The 13,984-nt window shown below is 47.9% G+C and overlaps 2 protein-coding genes across 2 annotated transcripts; one reads left to right on the top strand and one right to left on the bottom strand.

The window, feature by feature from the left end:
* Nucleotides 1–141: 141 nt before the first annotated feature.
* Nucleotides 142–3,220, bottom strand: RPAIN (RPA interacting protein). The gene is made up of 7 exons (XM_064468208.1): nt 3,067–3,220; nt 2,705–2,884; nt 2,105–2,168; nt 1,464–1,578; nt 1,186–1,249; nt 925–1,059; nt 142–365 (listed from the first exon to the last, which is right to left on the bottom strand). The coding sequence occupies exons 1-7, from the start codon at nt 3,142–3,144 to the stop codon at nt 336–338; spliced, it is 666 nt and encodes a 221-aa protein (XP_064324278.1). The 5' UTR covers nt 3,145–3,220; the 3' UTR covers nt 142–335.
* On the top strand, nt 3,151–13,670 carry NUP88 (nucleoporin 88). The gene is made up of 17 exons (XM_064468198.1): nt 3,151–3,522; nt 3,954–4,123; nt 4,573–4,698; nt 4,916–5,002; nt 5,634–5,810; nt 6,916–7,099; nt 7,542–7,692; nt 8,395–8,493; nt 8,643–8,733; nt 9,667–9,768; nt 10,460–10,618; nt 11,045–11,170; nt 11,694–11,759; nt 12,002–12,082; nt 12,433–12,559; nt 12,935–13,053; nt 13,444–13,670. The coding sequence occupies exons 1-17, from the start codon at nt 3,283–3,285 to the stop codon at nt 13,505–13,507; spliced, it is 2,169 nt and encodes a 722-aa protein (XP_064324268.1). The 5' UTR covers nt 3,151–3,282; the 3' UTR covers nt 13,508–13,670.
* The last annotated feature ends 314 nt before the right edge of the window (nt 13,671–13,984 follow it).

Here is a 13,984-nt window from a genome sequence, read left to right as displayed (position 1 = left end):
TGCCAGCGGCACCGCTGCAGGGCAGCAGCTCGGGCCGCCTGCGCAAACCCACATCTCCAGTTGTATTAAGTTTAAACGGAAACCAAAGCTGAAGTCCAGTGTGCGCTGTGAGATCACAGACGTTAAAGACAACATAAAGGCTGAGAGAAACTAAGCATATTTATTTCAGAATGGACACTGTGCCATCAAAAGTGCAGGTCAGGGCAGTACTTCTGCCCTTTCAATTATCTTTCTGACACAGCAGTTACAAGTATACACATAAAAAATACTAGCAGCTCTGGATGGATTTTTTAGTCTTGAAGTCCTTCCAGAAAAAAAGCAGCAGCCAAATCAGCTTACAGGAGGATTGTCCAGGAGTCGCAGACCTTTACAAAAGGTAAGTTGAACAGAGAAGCTATAGCGATGTATGAAATCAATTACTGATGTTCCAAGCTATCTGAAATGCGTGTCTCCTAACGCTGTCCTCGTGCTGTAGGTACACACGGTGGTTGTATGTAAGCAGCAAAGCTCAAAGCTTGCTAGCCCTAGCTTGAGCCAAAGGGACGGTCTGTGTTTCCTAAGAGGCATGGGCAAGCCTTCTGAGGAGGTTTAAACTGAAGTAATTCTTAAAACTTCGTTGTGGACCACTTATCTGAACAGATGCTCCGCACACAACTTGGAAGGTGCTGGCTAAGGTGTGACAAAGGTGAGGGACTGAGTCTGACAGGGCCTTGAAGGATTCCCTAGTCCAGCAGTTACAATAAGCTGTGTAATTTGGCTCGTCCTTTCACACTTACTGGTGGTCAAAAGTAAAACCACTTCCAAAGTTTGTGGAAAAACAGCAACACAAACCCCTGGGATTAACAGCCCTGTGGTTTCTGCCCCTGTAACTGAGAAGCGCACCCCAGCAGAGACCCTTTCCAGAAGCCTGACGTTGAGACTCACCGGGCAGCTCATGAGCAGACTGGCTTCTTCCTCCATTCCACTGGTAACTGTGAACTCTGGGTTGTGGAAGCACCTGTGACTGTGCTCTGTTACAGTGTTTTCTAGAAGTGACCGAAGCTTCCCTTCGGTCATATCCTGAGAAAAACAGGATTAAAAGAAACCTTGCACTTAAGTTGCTGTCTGTAGCTTAAAATTGCCTCTGCAGCAGCAGCAGCAGACTTCAGATGTCAGGTTTAACGCATTACTCACAGTGCATCTTACCTGTGTGCTGATGTATAATCCACACTGGCAAAAAACCAAGTGATTCCTCACGGTCAGGTTATTCCTAGAAAAAGCATATGGTGAGATCACCACAACCACCAGCACAAAGGTAAATTTTAGCAAAAAACCCTCTTAGATTTAGGAGATTGTTGCTCAGGCTTTTTTATTTTGTTGAAGTTAACACAGCAGCCTGCTTGCCCGCTGCTTTTGCCTGTTTCTAAGCCCAAACTGCCGTAGGGGAGTGGAGAACCTCATTCCAATGCCAAGGGCTTTCTTACTTCCTACACACTGGGCAGATGACCTTGTCGCTGGCATCCAAGCCATCAAGCATCGCGTTGAGACATTCTTCATCAAACTGCAGGCTTCGCTCGTACTCTTCTATAACCGACTGCTCTGCAATAACACAGCAAAACACCCTCACGCACCTGCTCTGAACTGGAGACAAAGCCGCACCCGTGAAGCGGCTGGGCACGGGGAGGCTGGGGCAGGCACTGGTTTCTGAAGTCTTTTTCCTTGGATCACATTTCTCCACTTGGTGAAGTCATTCCTGTTAATCCAGTTTTGACTATGGCTCAATCTTTAGCCGGTCTCAATTGGGCGACCCTCCACTTTCCAACCAACAATTCAGAAACATTCTGAATTGATTTGCACGGGTTCCTGCAGCCCCCGAACGCCTCAGTCCTGTTTCTCCAGGCTCCTCTCTTGCTAGCTTCTCACAGACCTTACAGTGCCACTTGAACCCTTAGGACCTGTCAAAAAGGGTCTTGGTGCATTAGAGAGGCTACGGAGGTTGCTGAGAAGGCTCTTCTGTATCACACTGTCTGCAAGAACCAGGGAGTGCAGCCTCAGCTTGTTTGGGTTACTAGAAAGTCAGGAATATTACAAATCAAATAGAAGTCAGAAAATGTGAAGTATTTACCTTGCAAGATCAATTCCTGTTGGATCTCTTCCAGTACTGCTAGCTCATCGGGGTCCTCTAGCATCTGAAAGGTGCATCAGTCAGCCACTCTCCCATCCTGGCTGCTTTCTCACTTAACTTCCAGCACCTGACTAAGCTGTCACTGCAACATAAAGTCACCCTGCTTATTCTATCTGGTAAGCCTCCGTATGTGCAGTAGCACGTGCTGTGGAAAGCGATCCATCCTGCGCAAGGCCAGCCACAACGGATGGGAACACAGCCTGGTCGAGAACTTGCTTCTGAAAACATCCAAGTTTTATTCCCGGCCCAGGAGCAGTCAGTGAAAACCCCAGCTGAGGAACCCCACCCACCCCCCGCCCTCCGCCGCGACTCTCACGCAGTTTGTGAAGGGAACGAGGAATTCACTCGTGCGCCCGAAGGCGAGCGCGTCCCCAGCGCAACGCCCCGCACTAGCTGCGGAGGCTGGAGCCCCAGACGCTCCGAGCTGTGCCAGCTCCGACCCGCGAGCGCGCCGGGTTACGGCCGCGGAGAGCCGCGTTTGGCGGGTGCGTGTCAGGCGGCGTGCGGATGCGAGGCCCGCGGCGCGCCGTCCGTACTGACCTGCGCCAGGGCCGCCCTGCCCCCGAGGGGCGGCGGGCTCTCCTGCAGCGTCTGCCACTCCTGCTCCATCACCTCCGGCACCAGCAGCGCGCCCGGGCCCGCGCCGCGCACCCTCTCCCCGGCCCGCCGGTACCGCTCCAGCAGCTTCGCCCGGCTGCTCCGCAGCCTCTCCGCGCAGCGCTGGGGGGAGCGGGGAGTCCGTCAGCGCCCGGCAGGGAGCGGGGCGGCGGCCCCGCCGGGCCCATCCCGGACCCCGCGGCCGGGCCTGGCCGGCGGAGGCGAACCGGGGCCGGGAGGAGCGGGCGGACCCCCCGGCCCGCCCCACCCCGCCCCGGCCCGGCCCGGCCCGCTCCCCCACTCACGCGGCGGTAGGTCTCCTTCCAAGGCGGCGCGGCCGGTCCCGGGCAGCGCGCGCGGTGCCTCCGCGCCGGCGGCTCCATGGCCGGGAGCGGCGGGGGACGCCTCGGCCGCGGGGAGCGCTGGGAAATGTAGTCCCGGCACGGCGGCGGGGGCGCGGGGCCGCGGCGATTGGCGGCGCGGGGTGGTGACGCCGTGTCGCGCGGCGGCTGCGCGGGGCGATGGCGGCCGAGTGGGGCCCGGCGGAGCAGTGGCGTGCGGCCCTGCCACAGCACGCGGTGTTCAGCCGCCTCCGCGATCGCGCTCCCGCCGCCGCCACCCCCCGCCCGCCGCTCATCCGCAACCTCCTCTTCGGCCTCGACGGCGACCTCTTCCTCTGGGACGGCGAGCGCAGCGCCCTCCTCACCATCGGCCTCCGCCGCCTCGGCGGGCCCGACTCCGCCGGCCTCAGCCGTTCCCAGGTGGGGCCCGGCCCCGGGAGGGGCCGTTACCGGTGGGGGGGGGCCATGAAGGGAGGTTACGGGGAAATGAGGGGCTGTTACCGGGGTGGGGGGCTGTGACGGGGGGGTTTGGGAGGATGAGAGGCCGTTACTGGGGGGGGCGCCGTGAGGAGGGGTTATGTGAGGGTGAGGGGGTCGTTACCGGGAGCGGGGCCGAGGGGGACCGGGCCCCGAAAACCCCCGGCCAGCGGTTGCCCTCTAGCCCGCTCTCGGTGGGTCTCCCCTCCGTGAAACCCACCGGCTTTGTGCTTGGCCGTGGGTGGAAGCGGTTTTTTTTGCCTCGTTCTGCACCTTGTAGCTCTTGTATAAATCACTGTCCGAAGTAAAGACGTGCCGCGCTTCCGTGAGCGCTTTTGCCGGCTTGTGCTTAATTGTAATATTTGTATTTTCAGACCCTTATCTGCATAAACCCACCCCTTTTTGAGGTTTATCAGACGCTGTTAAGCCCCACGCAGCATCATGTGGCGCTCATCGGTACGAAGGGGCTCATGGTGCTGGAGCTGCCCAAGCGCTGGGGGAAGAATTCGGAGTTTGAAGGTGGGAAATCCACGGTGAACTGTAGGTGGGTGAGACCTCAGGCGGTCACCGACATCCGCGTCCTGCCTCAACAGCCTCTCCTCTCCTGGGGCCAAACAGACACGGAAGGCATTGCTTGTATCGGGGTTGTAGGGGCAACCACAAATGAAGCTATTTTGGCTCAGGGACTTGCTGATTGTCAAGCGACGCAAGTAAATGACCGTCTGAACTTGTCGCAAATGCTGAGGAGCAAGGCTCTGCTCTGTAGCATTATCTCTCCCTTCTGGGGTTTTTTAGCAGTGGTAGCTAAAAGTACATGTCCAGATGGAAACAACAAAGCGCTTCAAGTTAAAGCTGTCCCTCCAACTTTGAGACAGTACAGCTAATGGCTTTGAAACCTTTTAATTGGGTTTCTAGCTCCTCTTGCCCCTGCTTCGCTTTAGAAGTAACTCCTGTGTTTCTTGTAACGGTGCATGTTTCTGCTCTGTGTTTCAGCACGGTTCCTATTGCGGAAAGGTTCTTCACGAGCTCAATATCGCTGACTTTAAAGCACGCTGCCTGGTATCCCTGTGAGACATTAGAGCCCCATATTGTGCTCTTGACTTCAGATAACACTATAAGGTAAAGCTTGTTTGTAGTTGATTATCTAAGTGTTTCTTTTGTCGTAGCCAGTCTGATTTTTTGCTAGATGTTTGTGTCCTGCTGTTCTTACCAGGATTTCCAGTGAAAAATAGGATTAGAGAAACTTTAGGCTGATACCGTTTGGTGTTCCTGCATCAGCGGGGACACGTGCAACCCTGCCAGCTGAATGACCACTGCTGCTGTTCCTTTCCTCTAGGTTTTACAGTCTGAAGGTACCTCAGACACCCATCAAAGTGATTGCTCTTTCAGACACTGAGGAGGAGACTCTTACAATCAAAAAAGGGTTTGTGTGACTTATTGTATTTTGAAATGCTTTTGACAGAATAAGCTCTGTATTCTCAGTTGTGTTTTTAATGAATAAGTGATAAATCTACCTGAAAATCTGGTGTGATTTTTTTATGGACTTTCTCAGTGCTAGGACTTTTTCCTACCACAGTAACTGCACCTTTTTTTCCCCCCCTTTTTTTCCCCATCCTTCTAAAAGAAAGTGGTAACAAACTCTACAGTCAAGTGTTTGAGTAGCCATCTGAAAAATGCACATTGTCTTTAAGATGGGGTTAAGAAGGGCTTTTTGAGAGGGGAATGCAGATGAACTTATTTCCCTCTTGGCCTAGTTGGGAAGGAAAGACTTGAGGGTCTCTGCTAGTCAAGTCACTGACTGATGCACTACATGTTAAATACCAGTACACCCTCCTCTTTTACCCTGCGAAACTGGGCTGGCTGGTGGGTGTGTTGCAGCAATGAGGGACCATAAGAAGGATGTTACCTGCATGCTTTTGCTGCTGAAGATACATCAAAGGACTGGCAGACAGGCGTTTAGCAGTCGTTTGTCAGCACAAACCAATGGACCTGGTTAAACACGTGCGTTCGCACAGTCACTGCTGACTTCAGGTCTTGTTTGGCCTCGTCCCTAGGAGAGCCTATACAGCATCGCTGGGAGAGACCGCGGTGGCGTTTGACTTTGGCCTGCTGGTGCCGGTCCCAAAGAATGTTCTTGGACAGCGAGGGAGTGAAGAAGTGTTGGCCTACCCACTTTACATTTTATACGAAAATGGAGAGACATTCCTCACATATGTCAGCCTGCTACAGAGGTAGGCTTGCGTTCCTCCTCCAGTTTCATGGGCGCTTCTATCTTTGTGCATTGTTGGGTTGGAGGGGCATCTCTCAGCTCGTCTGGGACTCTGTAATGGCGGCTGGGCTGAGTTTTATTGTATTGCAGCCTGTTTTCTCTCTTTCTGGCAGTGCTAACAGACTGAAATCCAAAAATAGCGTGCCATCTGTTTTCATCCAGACGTTAAGGGTGCAGTTTGCACTGCTGAGATTCCACTGGCCGTTGTTTACAGTCAGGAGTTTGAAATGAAGACACTGAACTGTTAAAAGAGCAGTGGGTCTAAGGCCGTTTGTTAGGTGTGTTTTGGGGCCTCCAGTTCACAGTGCAGATACTCTTAGCTCTGGATAAGGCTGAAAGAGCCAGTGGCGTCTTGAGAAAAGAAATATTTTACGGTCATATAGGGTTTGCAGGTGTGTTCCAGGGTGAAAGGTAAAGAATCTGAATCAAGAATATAAACAAAAAAAAAACCAAACTCAAAACCCCATACACTTCAAAAAACTGAGAAGATGGTGGAAAACTTAAAAGTTAGATCTAGCATATCTGAGTATTAAAATGTGTGGTATTTAGGTTAGAAACAGCACTGTGTGCATCTGCATGAGAAATGATGCAGCTTTGAGCACATCCTGTCTGTAGGCAATGAAATAGGCTTAGTCCTTCAAAAGTTCTACCTACAGAAATGCCAGGCCACAAAATACTGCTTGTAAAGTGCTTTATTATGCAAGAAAACAATTAAGTGATAATTAACTTGAGCTTTCTGTGAGCACTTTGTGTTCTTGGATGAAAACGTTTCCTCTTGAATTTGTTGAAGCATAGCTTGGTTGCTTTCAAAGCATAAAACCTTATTACTGAGCTCCAGTTTCTTTTGTGAGGTCTCCACCAAGCAGGTGTGGTGCAGGCTCTTAATCTGCAGCACTCTGGGTTGCTGCTATCTAATGGAAGTTAAACAGAGCTCCAAACCGTCGGGTTTTGGGTGGGTTTTTTTAAACCATCTTTATTTTGTAGTGATTGTCCAACAAACTCCCACAGGCAGCTGTGGGAAGGTCTCCTTCACACCTTATGTTGTGAACACATCATCTTTATTCCAGCACTGGAAATCTTGGCAAGCTGCTTGGCCCTCTGCCCATGCACCCTGCTGCGGAAGATAACTACGGCTACGATGCCTGTGCTGTCCTTTGTCTGCCTTGTGTTCCAAACATCCTGGTGATTGCCACCGAGTCGGGAATGCTTTATCACTGCGTGGTGCTGGACGGGGAAGAGGATGATGAGCAGGTACCTTCCTTGTCCTGTTTTTTTTTTTTTCTATAGGTATTTTTGTTTCTCTAGTCAAAGTTCCTGGCTGCAAGACGGCAGGATGCCAGGAAGTCAATGCCAAGCACCAAAGCTGCATTCTTTCATGATGAGGTAGTGAGTCTTCCTCGTATTCCAGCCAGTCCCTGTGACTCTCTGGTGGTTTCATTTGACATGTCAGTTCTGTGTATCCTGCAGGTGTATCAGTTTTTGATCAAACTTACTATGAACTATTTTGAAGAGGATCTTCTAAGAAGAAAGCATGCTTCTGAGAAATTTATTTTTAAGTAAAAATAATAGACTTGAATGACTTTCCCTAACAATTAATACCTTTGCCTGTATTACATAACTCTTTCTTGATGTTGCTTGTGTTGGCCTTTCTGTTTAAATGATGTCTGACAGAAGACTTCAATGCTCTCTACAGTCAGAAAAATCATGGGACCCAAGATCTGATCTTATTCCTTCCCTGTACGTGTTTGAATGTGTTGAGCTGGAACTTGCACTGAAACTGGCATCAGGAGATGAAGAAGAGCCTTTGGAGTCTGATTTCTCTTGCCCAATCAAATTGCATCGAGGTAGGGCTGGCATTCAGGTTGTTGGCTGTTACTTGCTTTATTTCATGAATTCAGGATTGAGCTATTTTCAAGTTACCATTGGTGTCAAAGAGTGGTATCAGAGTAAGGATTTGCCTGATGTCTTCAATAAAGCTACGGAAAGAGCAAGCCTGGGAGGTGCTTTGGTGTTTACGCAAGGGCAGGTCACATGTGGTCACACAATGCTAAATTCTTTCAGCTGTGGATTATAAAGTAGAAGTTGTTGCATCTGTGATGACCGACATCTGTAAGCAGGTGCTGTGGGGAGGGTGATCCTGAGGGAAGGAGTGGGATCTGCGTATTAGACTATCCCATGTACTTGCGGGGCAGGAGGTCGGGTAGGACAAAGTGTTTGGGTCTTTCTGAACAAGAAATGTCACAATGCTGATCCGCTGGCTTTAACTGAGCTTCCCTTTAAAATCTAGTGGATTGATACAGATGTGGCGTGACAGGAATAGTTCAAAACAACTCATCAGGTATTTCAAGCATAATTTAATTTTATGCAGGACTCCAATAAGGTGGCTAACACATCTAGCCCAATTTTTGGATGGGGAAGAGTTACTAGGTGCAACAAGATGTTAATGCTGCCTGGACAATAAGTTGATAGACATGTTCAACAGTGCAGGTTTGAAGGCTGAGTTCTCAGTTCGGTGCCTTCTCCTACGTTTGCTGTTTAAATTTCAGATCCGAAATGTCCGTCTCGATACCACTGCACACATGAAGCTGGTGTCCATAGTGTGGGGTTGACGTGGATCAATAAACTGCACAAATTCCTTGGTTCAGGTGAGTGGCGAGACTGTTGCATGCGGAGGGAAGAGATGACTATCTGAACACCGATGTTTTGCTAGTAACAAGTTGGTGGACGTGGGTAATACTGAGAATCCCTTACCCTGCAAAGTGGATCTCACACACTGTGACAAATCTCTTTGTAGATGAAGAAGACAAAGACAGTTTACAAGAGTTGGGAGCAGAACAGAGGTGCTTTGTTGAACATATTCTTTGTACCAAACCATTGCCATGCAGGTAAAAACCAAACCTCTTCTATTGCTTCCAAATCAGTGAGTTGCTATGGAAAATATTTATTCTTTGCCTTCTTTTGCTGCATTCTTGCCGTTAAAAATAATGAAGTCAGCTCAACAGAATTTGAATAATACAAATAAGCAATTTGTGTATCAGGAAGTAAGCTAAATCCCTGTGTGAAAATCTTCTATCAAACCAGCAGAAGTTTTCACTTCTATTTATCTGACCCAGGACAACTCTTAGCATTGATTTGGCTGAGAGTCTTGAATGCTGCTGTGTTCCTCTTATCCACTTGGTGAAGAGAAAACAACGCCTTGAAAGACACTCTCATTTTTTGGGGGGAGGGGGCTCCTGAGGTACCCCATCTTTTTCTGGGCTATGTAATTTTTATATGTCTGCTTTATTTTCTCACTTTTATAAGCTCTAATAATTTCTATAGACTGCTGTGCATTAAACATCATGAAAATACAAACAAACCAACCTCTTAAACCTATTAATAAATAGGTGTGAAATGTCATCTAAACTAGCACAGCTGGCGACTCCCCAGTGCTGTTAGCAGTTACCTGTGGGGAGGCCACTGGCAGCAAAAAGGTGGTACGCAGAGCACCTGGGGTCTCCCACGGCCCAGGCCTGTGCCTCCCACTACAAGTGGGTAACATCTCCTGGGTCACAGCACATTTTTGCTTCTGTTTCACTGTTAAGTTATACAGGTGCTCCCTCTCCCAGGAGGGGTGAGTTTGCCCTGGTACAGCCGACTGCTGGTCACCTGGTGCGGTATGAGGATAATTATTTTGCAGGAGTCATTCTAGGGAGCGGTTCTTAGCTTAGCAAAAGGTCGCTGTAGTGAGAGCTTTTCCAAAAGAGTGAACTTGCACAACGATTTCAGGAACAAAGAACACTTTTGACAGGAAAATTCTTGTGTTTTCTTCCCTTCAGGCAGCCTGCTCCGATTAGAGGATTTTGGATCGTTTCTGACATCCTGGGGCCCACAATGATCTGCATCACAAACACCTATGAGTGTATTACAAGGCCTCTGTTGTACGTGGTTCTTAACTGGTTTGAAACCTGTCACTGTTGCATGAAAAGGATCCCAGGATAGTATTTTTTAAATTATTATTCTTTTGATCCTTTTACCCCAGATGTCTGCACCTCCTATGACACACAGTGAAGTTTGCCTTCTGGCTGAGCACTTCAGCTTTACTATAGTGACAATTTACTACTGATAAGGTGTTTTTAGGGGATATAGTTAATCTATATCACCTTTAATAAGTATTAGGACAAGAGTTGCATCAAAAGGTTCTTAACATCAGTATTGGGGGTTTTTTTCTTCATTTTTATAATGAGGGAATCTGCAAATCAGATTTGTTTACAGACAGTACTACAGAGGGACTAAGGTTATGTTTGCAGGAAAGCAAAAAAAAAAAAGGGTCCTTAAATTGCTTTCGGCTGCTTTGAAAAGCAGGTTATTCTGCCCTTTGAGCACTTGCTTGCCATGTTATGGAACTTTCTTCTCCTTAAGTCAAAGGATATCTATGATTTGTGCTAGTTTCAGCTGTGGCCAAAGATGGGGGGATGCGAGCTCCACCAACCTTGTCTAGAACTGGATTTACCACATAATTGGAATATTTTCTCTTGGAACACTTCCACGCTTTAACTACCATTTAAATGCTGACATAGTTTAAATTTTTCTGTTTTAAACTGTGTTCTCCAATTTGATGTTCTTTGGTAGAAGTACAGTCCATCCTGCATCCCCTCCCCTGCTGTGTACCACAGAAGACAAAGATGTTGCCATTTCCCCTCTCCGTATCCTGGCTGAGTCACAGCACTCATTTGAGAAGCATATCCGAAGCATCCTGCAGCGCAGTTCTGCCAATCCCTTGCTTCTGAAGTGAGTAAATATGTTTTCCTAGGGAACCTGAAGAGGGGAGATTCTCAGGGGTGATGTGTGTTCCTCAGCTCCTGCCTGAACATCGCGTTGGCTTGGACAGAGCAATAACAGAGGCGCAGCTCCTGCAGCCTGCTTTGTGCCTCTCTGTCCCTACAGGGGCAGCGTCAAATCAATTAACCATGTAGGCTGGGAGGGGGATCATCTTGCTCCGGTCCCCTGCTCGAAGCAGGGCTGGCCGCAGCTGATGAGGTTGCTCATCACTTATCCCAGGGGGTTTTGAGTATCTTAAGATACCTTGGCATTTCCTCATATAAGAAAAATTATTTCTAGCACATGGGTTTAATTATAGACCACTCTAAAAGTGGTTTAGCCTTTCAAAGGAACATGTTAGAGGAGGATTGCAAAAACCTGTGTCATATTCTGAAGGTCTGCTGATAAAGATGCTGCTCCTCCCCCTGAAGAATGCCTCCAGCTTCTCAGCAGGGCCACACAAGTGTTCAGAGAGGAATATATACTGAAACAAGATCTGGCAAAAGAGGAGATTCAGCAAAGGTAGGGAAAAAACAGCCCCTCGTAAATAACTGCCCTCCAATGTCTCAGTGATGTTGGTTCACAAAGTACCAAGCACTCCTCTGCTGGACTAACCTTTGCAGAGGAGTACGATGTACTCCTGTAAGGCTAAGGGAATAGCAGAACCAAAAATAGAGTTACCAGGGGAAAGGAAAAAAAAGTAATCACACGCATATAAAATACTACTCTTTTGCTGCTGTCAGTCTGCCTGTGCCTGTGGGTGGCAGGAAATCCTTTGGCCTCAGCAATAATCCTGACAAAGCTGCTAAAAGGAAACTTGCATTAAATAAGTTTCTGCTTCTTCAAATTACAGTATTTGGTATTATAAAGTTGGACAAAGTAGAAGAGTTTGTTCTCACCACTGCCCAGTTTTCAATGTCTTTTAGTTCTTCATACTCCCTGGAGCATCAATTGCTTCTGTCGTATTTGATCTGTGGCCTAAATCCTGACTCAGCTGGATTGCTGTTGTGGGCAGTTCTTATTTTATGTATGTATGTATTTTAAGAGTGAAGCTGCTGTGGGGACAGAAGAAGAAACAGCTGGAAGATCTCAATTACTGTCGAGAGGAAAGGTGAGTATAATCTATCTGCTTTTATCAAGTCAAACCTCAGGAATGACATCCTTCATACCAAAGTACCTTATGCAGGGTCCTGTGTGAAACAAGCGAGAAGCAAATGCATTTCCAGCTATAATTAAGCATGTAGATTCACATCCTGCGCCAGCTTGCTTTTTCAGGCTCCTTGTCCTCCTTCCACAAACAGACTGCCTTGCATGTAAATCTGAAGTAAATAAACATTTCTCACTTGCATAAAGGAAAAGCTTGCGGGAAATGGCTGAGCGCCTGGCTGACAAGTACGAGGAAGCCAAAGAGAAGCAAGAAGATATTATGAACAGGTGAGCGCAAGCTACACCGTTTCGTCACAGCTCACTCGCTGTTGTATAGAACAACTCTTGCTTCCTGCCTGCTCTGTTCTACCACACGTGCATTACCCGGGCTTGTCAGAAGCCTGGGCCTCGCGAATTCTCTTTGGAGCTCAGTGGTGATTTTCCAGTATGACTTCAGGTCCAGACTGAGTCAGCTTGCTGTTTAGAAATGCTGTGTGAGACTAACTGAAAGAGGAAAGTAAAGTCTTGGGCCCCTGAGACTTGGGAAGAACGACAGAAGCGCAAGACTGACTGTGTTTTAGCGTAACTGGTCCAATAGGTAAGTTAACTCAGCAACATTCCTTGCTTTGTACATGAAGGATGAAGAAAGTACTTCGGAGTTTCCACACTCAGCTTCCTGTTCTATCAGACAGTGAAAAAGATATGAAGAAGGAATTGCAGACAATACATGACCAGCTGCAGCACTTGAGCAATGCTATCAGACAGGTGGGATAACAAAGTATCCTGGCTGGTAGGTTACTGACCTCGTCGCACCCGTACCCAACAATAGTGCTGACGAAATACTGTCCTTCCCATAGAGCAACTTGGTACTCGTTAAATTAGCAACAACTAACTTCTGATACTTGTTAGTAATAGAGACAGAGCCTCTGCAACCCTAAGAAAGTCTACATACCTTCCTCAGTCTTAGTGCTAGCTTTCTCTTCTCTTTGTGGGAAGAAATATGCAAAAGCAAGCAGATTTTAACCCAAAAGAACTGGAAATTTATTGTGGTATGACACGCCAGTTTGACTGTAACAAGCTTTCCCTGTGGCAGGCAGTATCAACACTGACTGGGGTCTTCTTTTTGTACATGACGTATAGGTTAAGATGAAAAAGGAATACCAGCAGAAAAAGATGGAAAAGGGTACCAGCCCCCGAAAACCCAGCATCACCCTCAGTGCCTACCAGAGCAAGTGCATCCAAACCGTCCTGAAAGAGGAGTAAGTTAAAGCTTGGATCCTCCCCTAGAGTTCAAGCCCTGGCACTTAGATAAGCAACTCTAGTCAAGTTCCTAGGGCCTAGTTTAACCTGTGCTGCATGAGGGGCTGCCTGATGCACCAGCTCGAGCTTGCCGAGACGGTCTGAAGCATAAAGTGTGCCAGCTTGTGGCAGCAGCACTGGCCATCTTACGCTACTATTAAAGCAGTTTTAGTTTCAGTCTCCTTTTTGCCCAAGGGTCTTTTGGCAGTCTGGATCCAGCCTATCATTAAAAAATGACTTGCAACAGTGCTCCCGTTCTTTGCTTCTCCCATAGGAAGTATTTTCCTTCTTCATTAGTCTCAAGCAAAAATGACTTAAAGCCTTTTGACTTGAATTTATTTTTCTTGAAGGGGAGAACACATAAGGGAAATGGTAAAACAGATCAATGACATCAGAAGCCACGTGAACTTCTAACACATCCACAACAAGGAACCTACACTGAAAGGCTGGACGAACTTCAATTTTCCCTGGTATTTTCCCTTGTATATTTAACATTTGTATGTTGAACAATATGCCTTTTACTTATTATTTTGTAAAAATGGACTGTGAAATAAAATACTTTTGATAAGACTCCTTACATGCTGTGGTTTTTTGCTTTTTTCCCTGGGCAGGAGACTTGGCAGCAGGTGTTCTGAATCTTAAGTATGTTGTAGTGCAATACTTACAGCTAGCTCAGTAGTGGGGGAAGGTTTTGCTACTTCCTCAGAAAGCTCCCTGGGGTTATTCTGGGAGACGACTCCTACCCTTGGTCCGCGGCATGGTTACTGCGGGGGAGGCCTGTGGCAGAAGGCAGAGTAGAAAGACCAGAGAAGCGCACACACTTCAGCAGCTTTTGTTTTTTTTTAATTTGGAACACTTTCCTCATAAAGGACACACCTTCAATACAGTTAA

The sequence above is a fragment of the Phalacrocorax carbo genome, chromosome 17 (genome assembly GCF_963921805.1).
Source record: "Phalacrocorax carbo chromosome 17, bPhaCar2.1, whole genome shotgun sequence".
NCBI lineage: Eukaryota > Metazoa > Chordata > Aves > Suliformes > Phalacrocoracidae > Phalacrocorax > Phalacrocorax carbo.
Note: the sequence above shows the minus strand (reverse complement) of the source record. Positions and strands in the feature narration are given on the sequence as shown.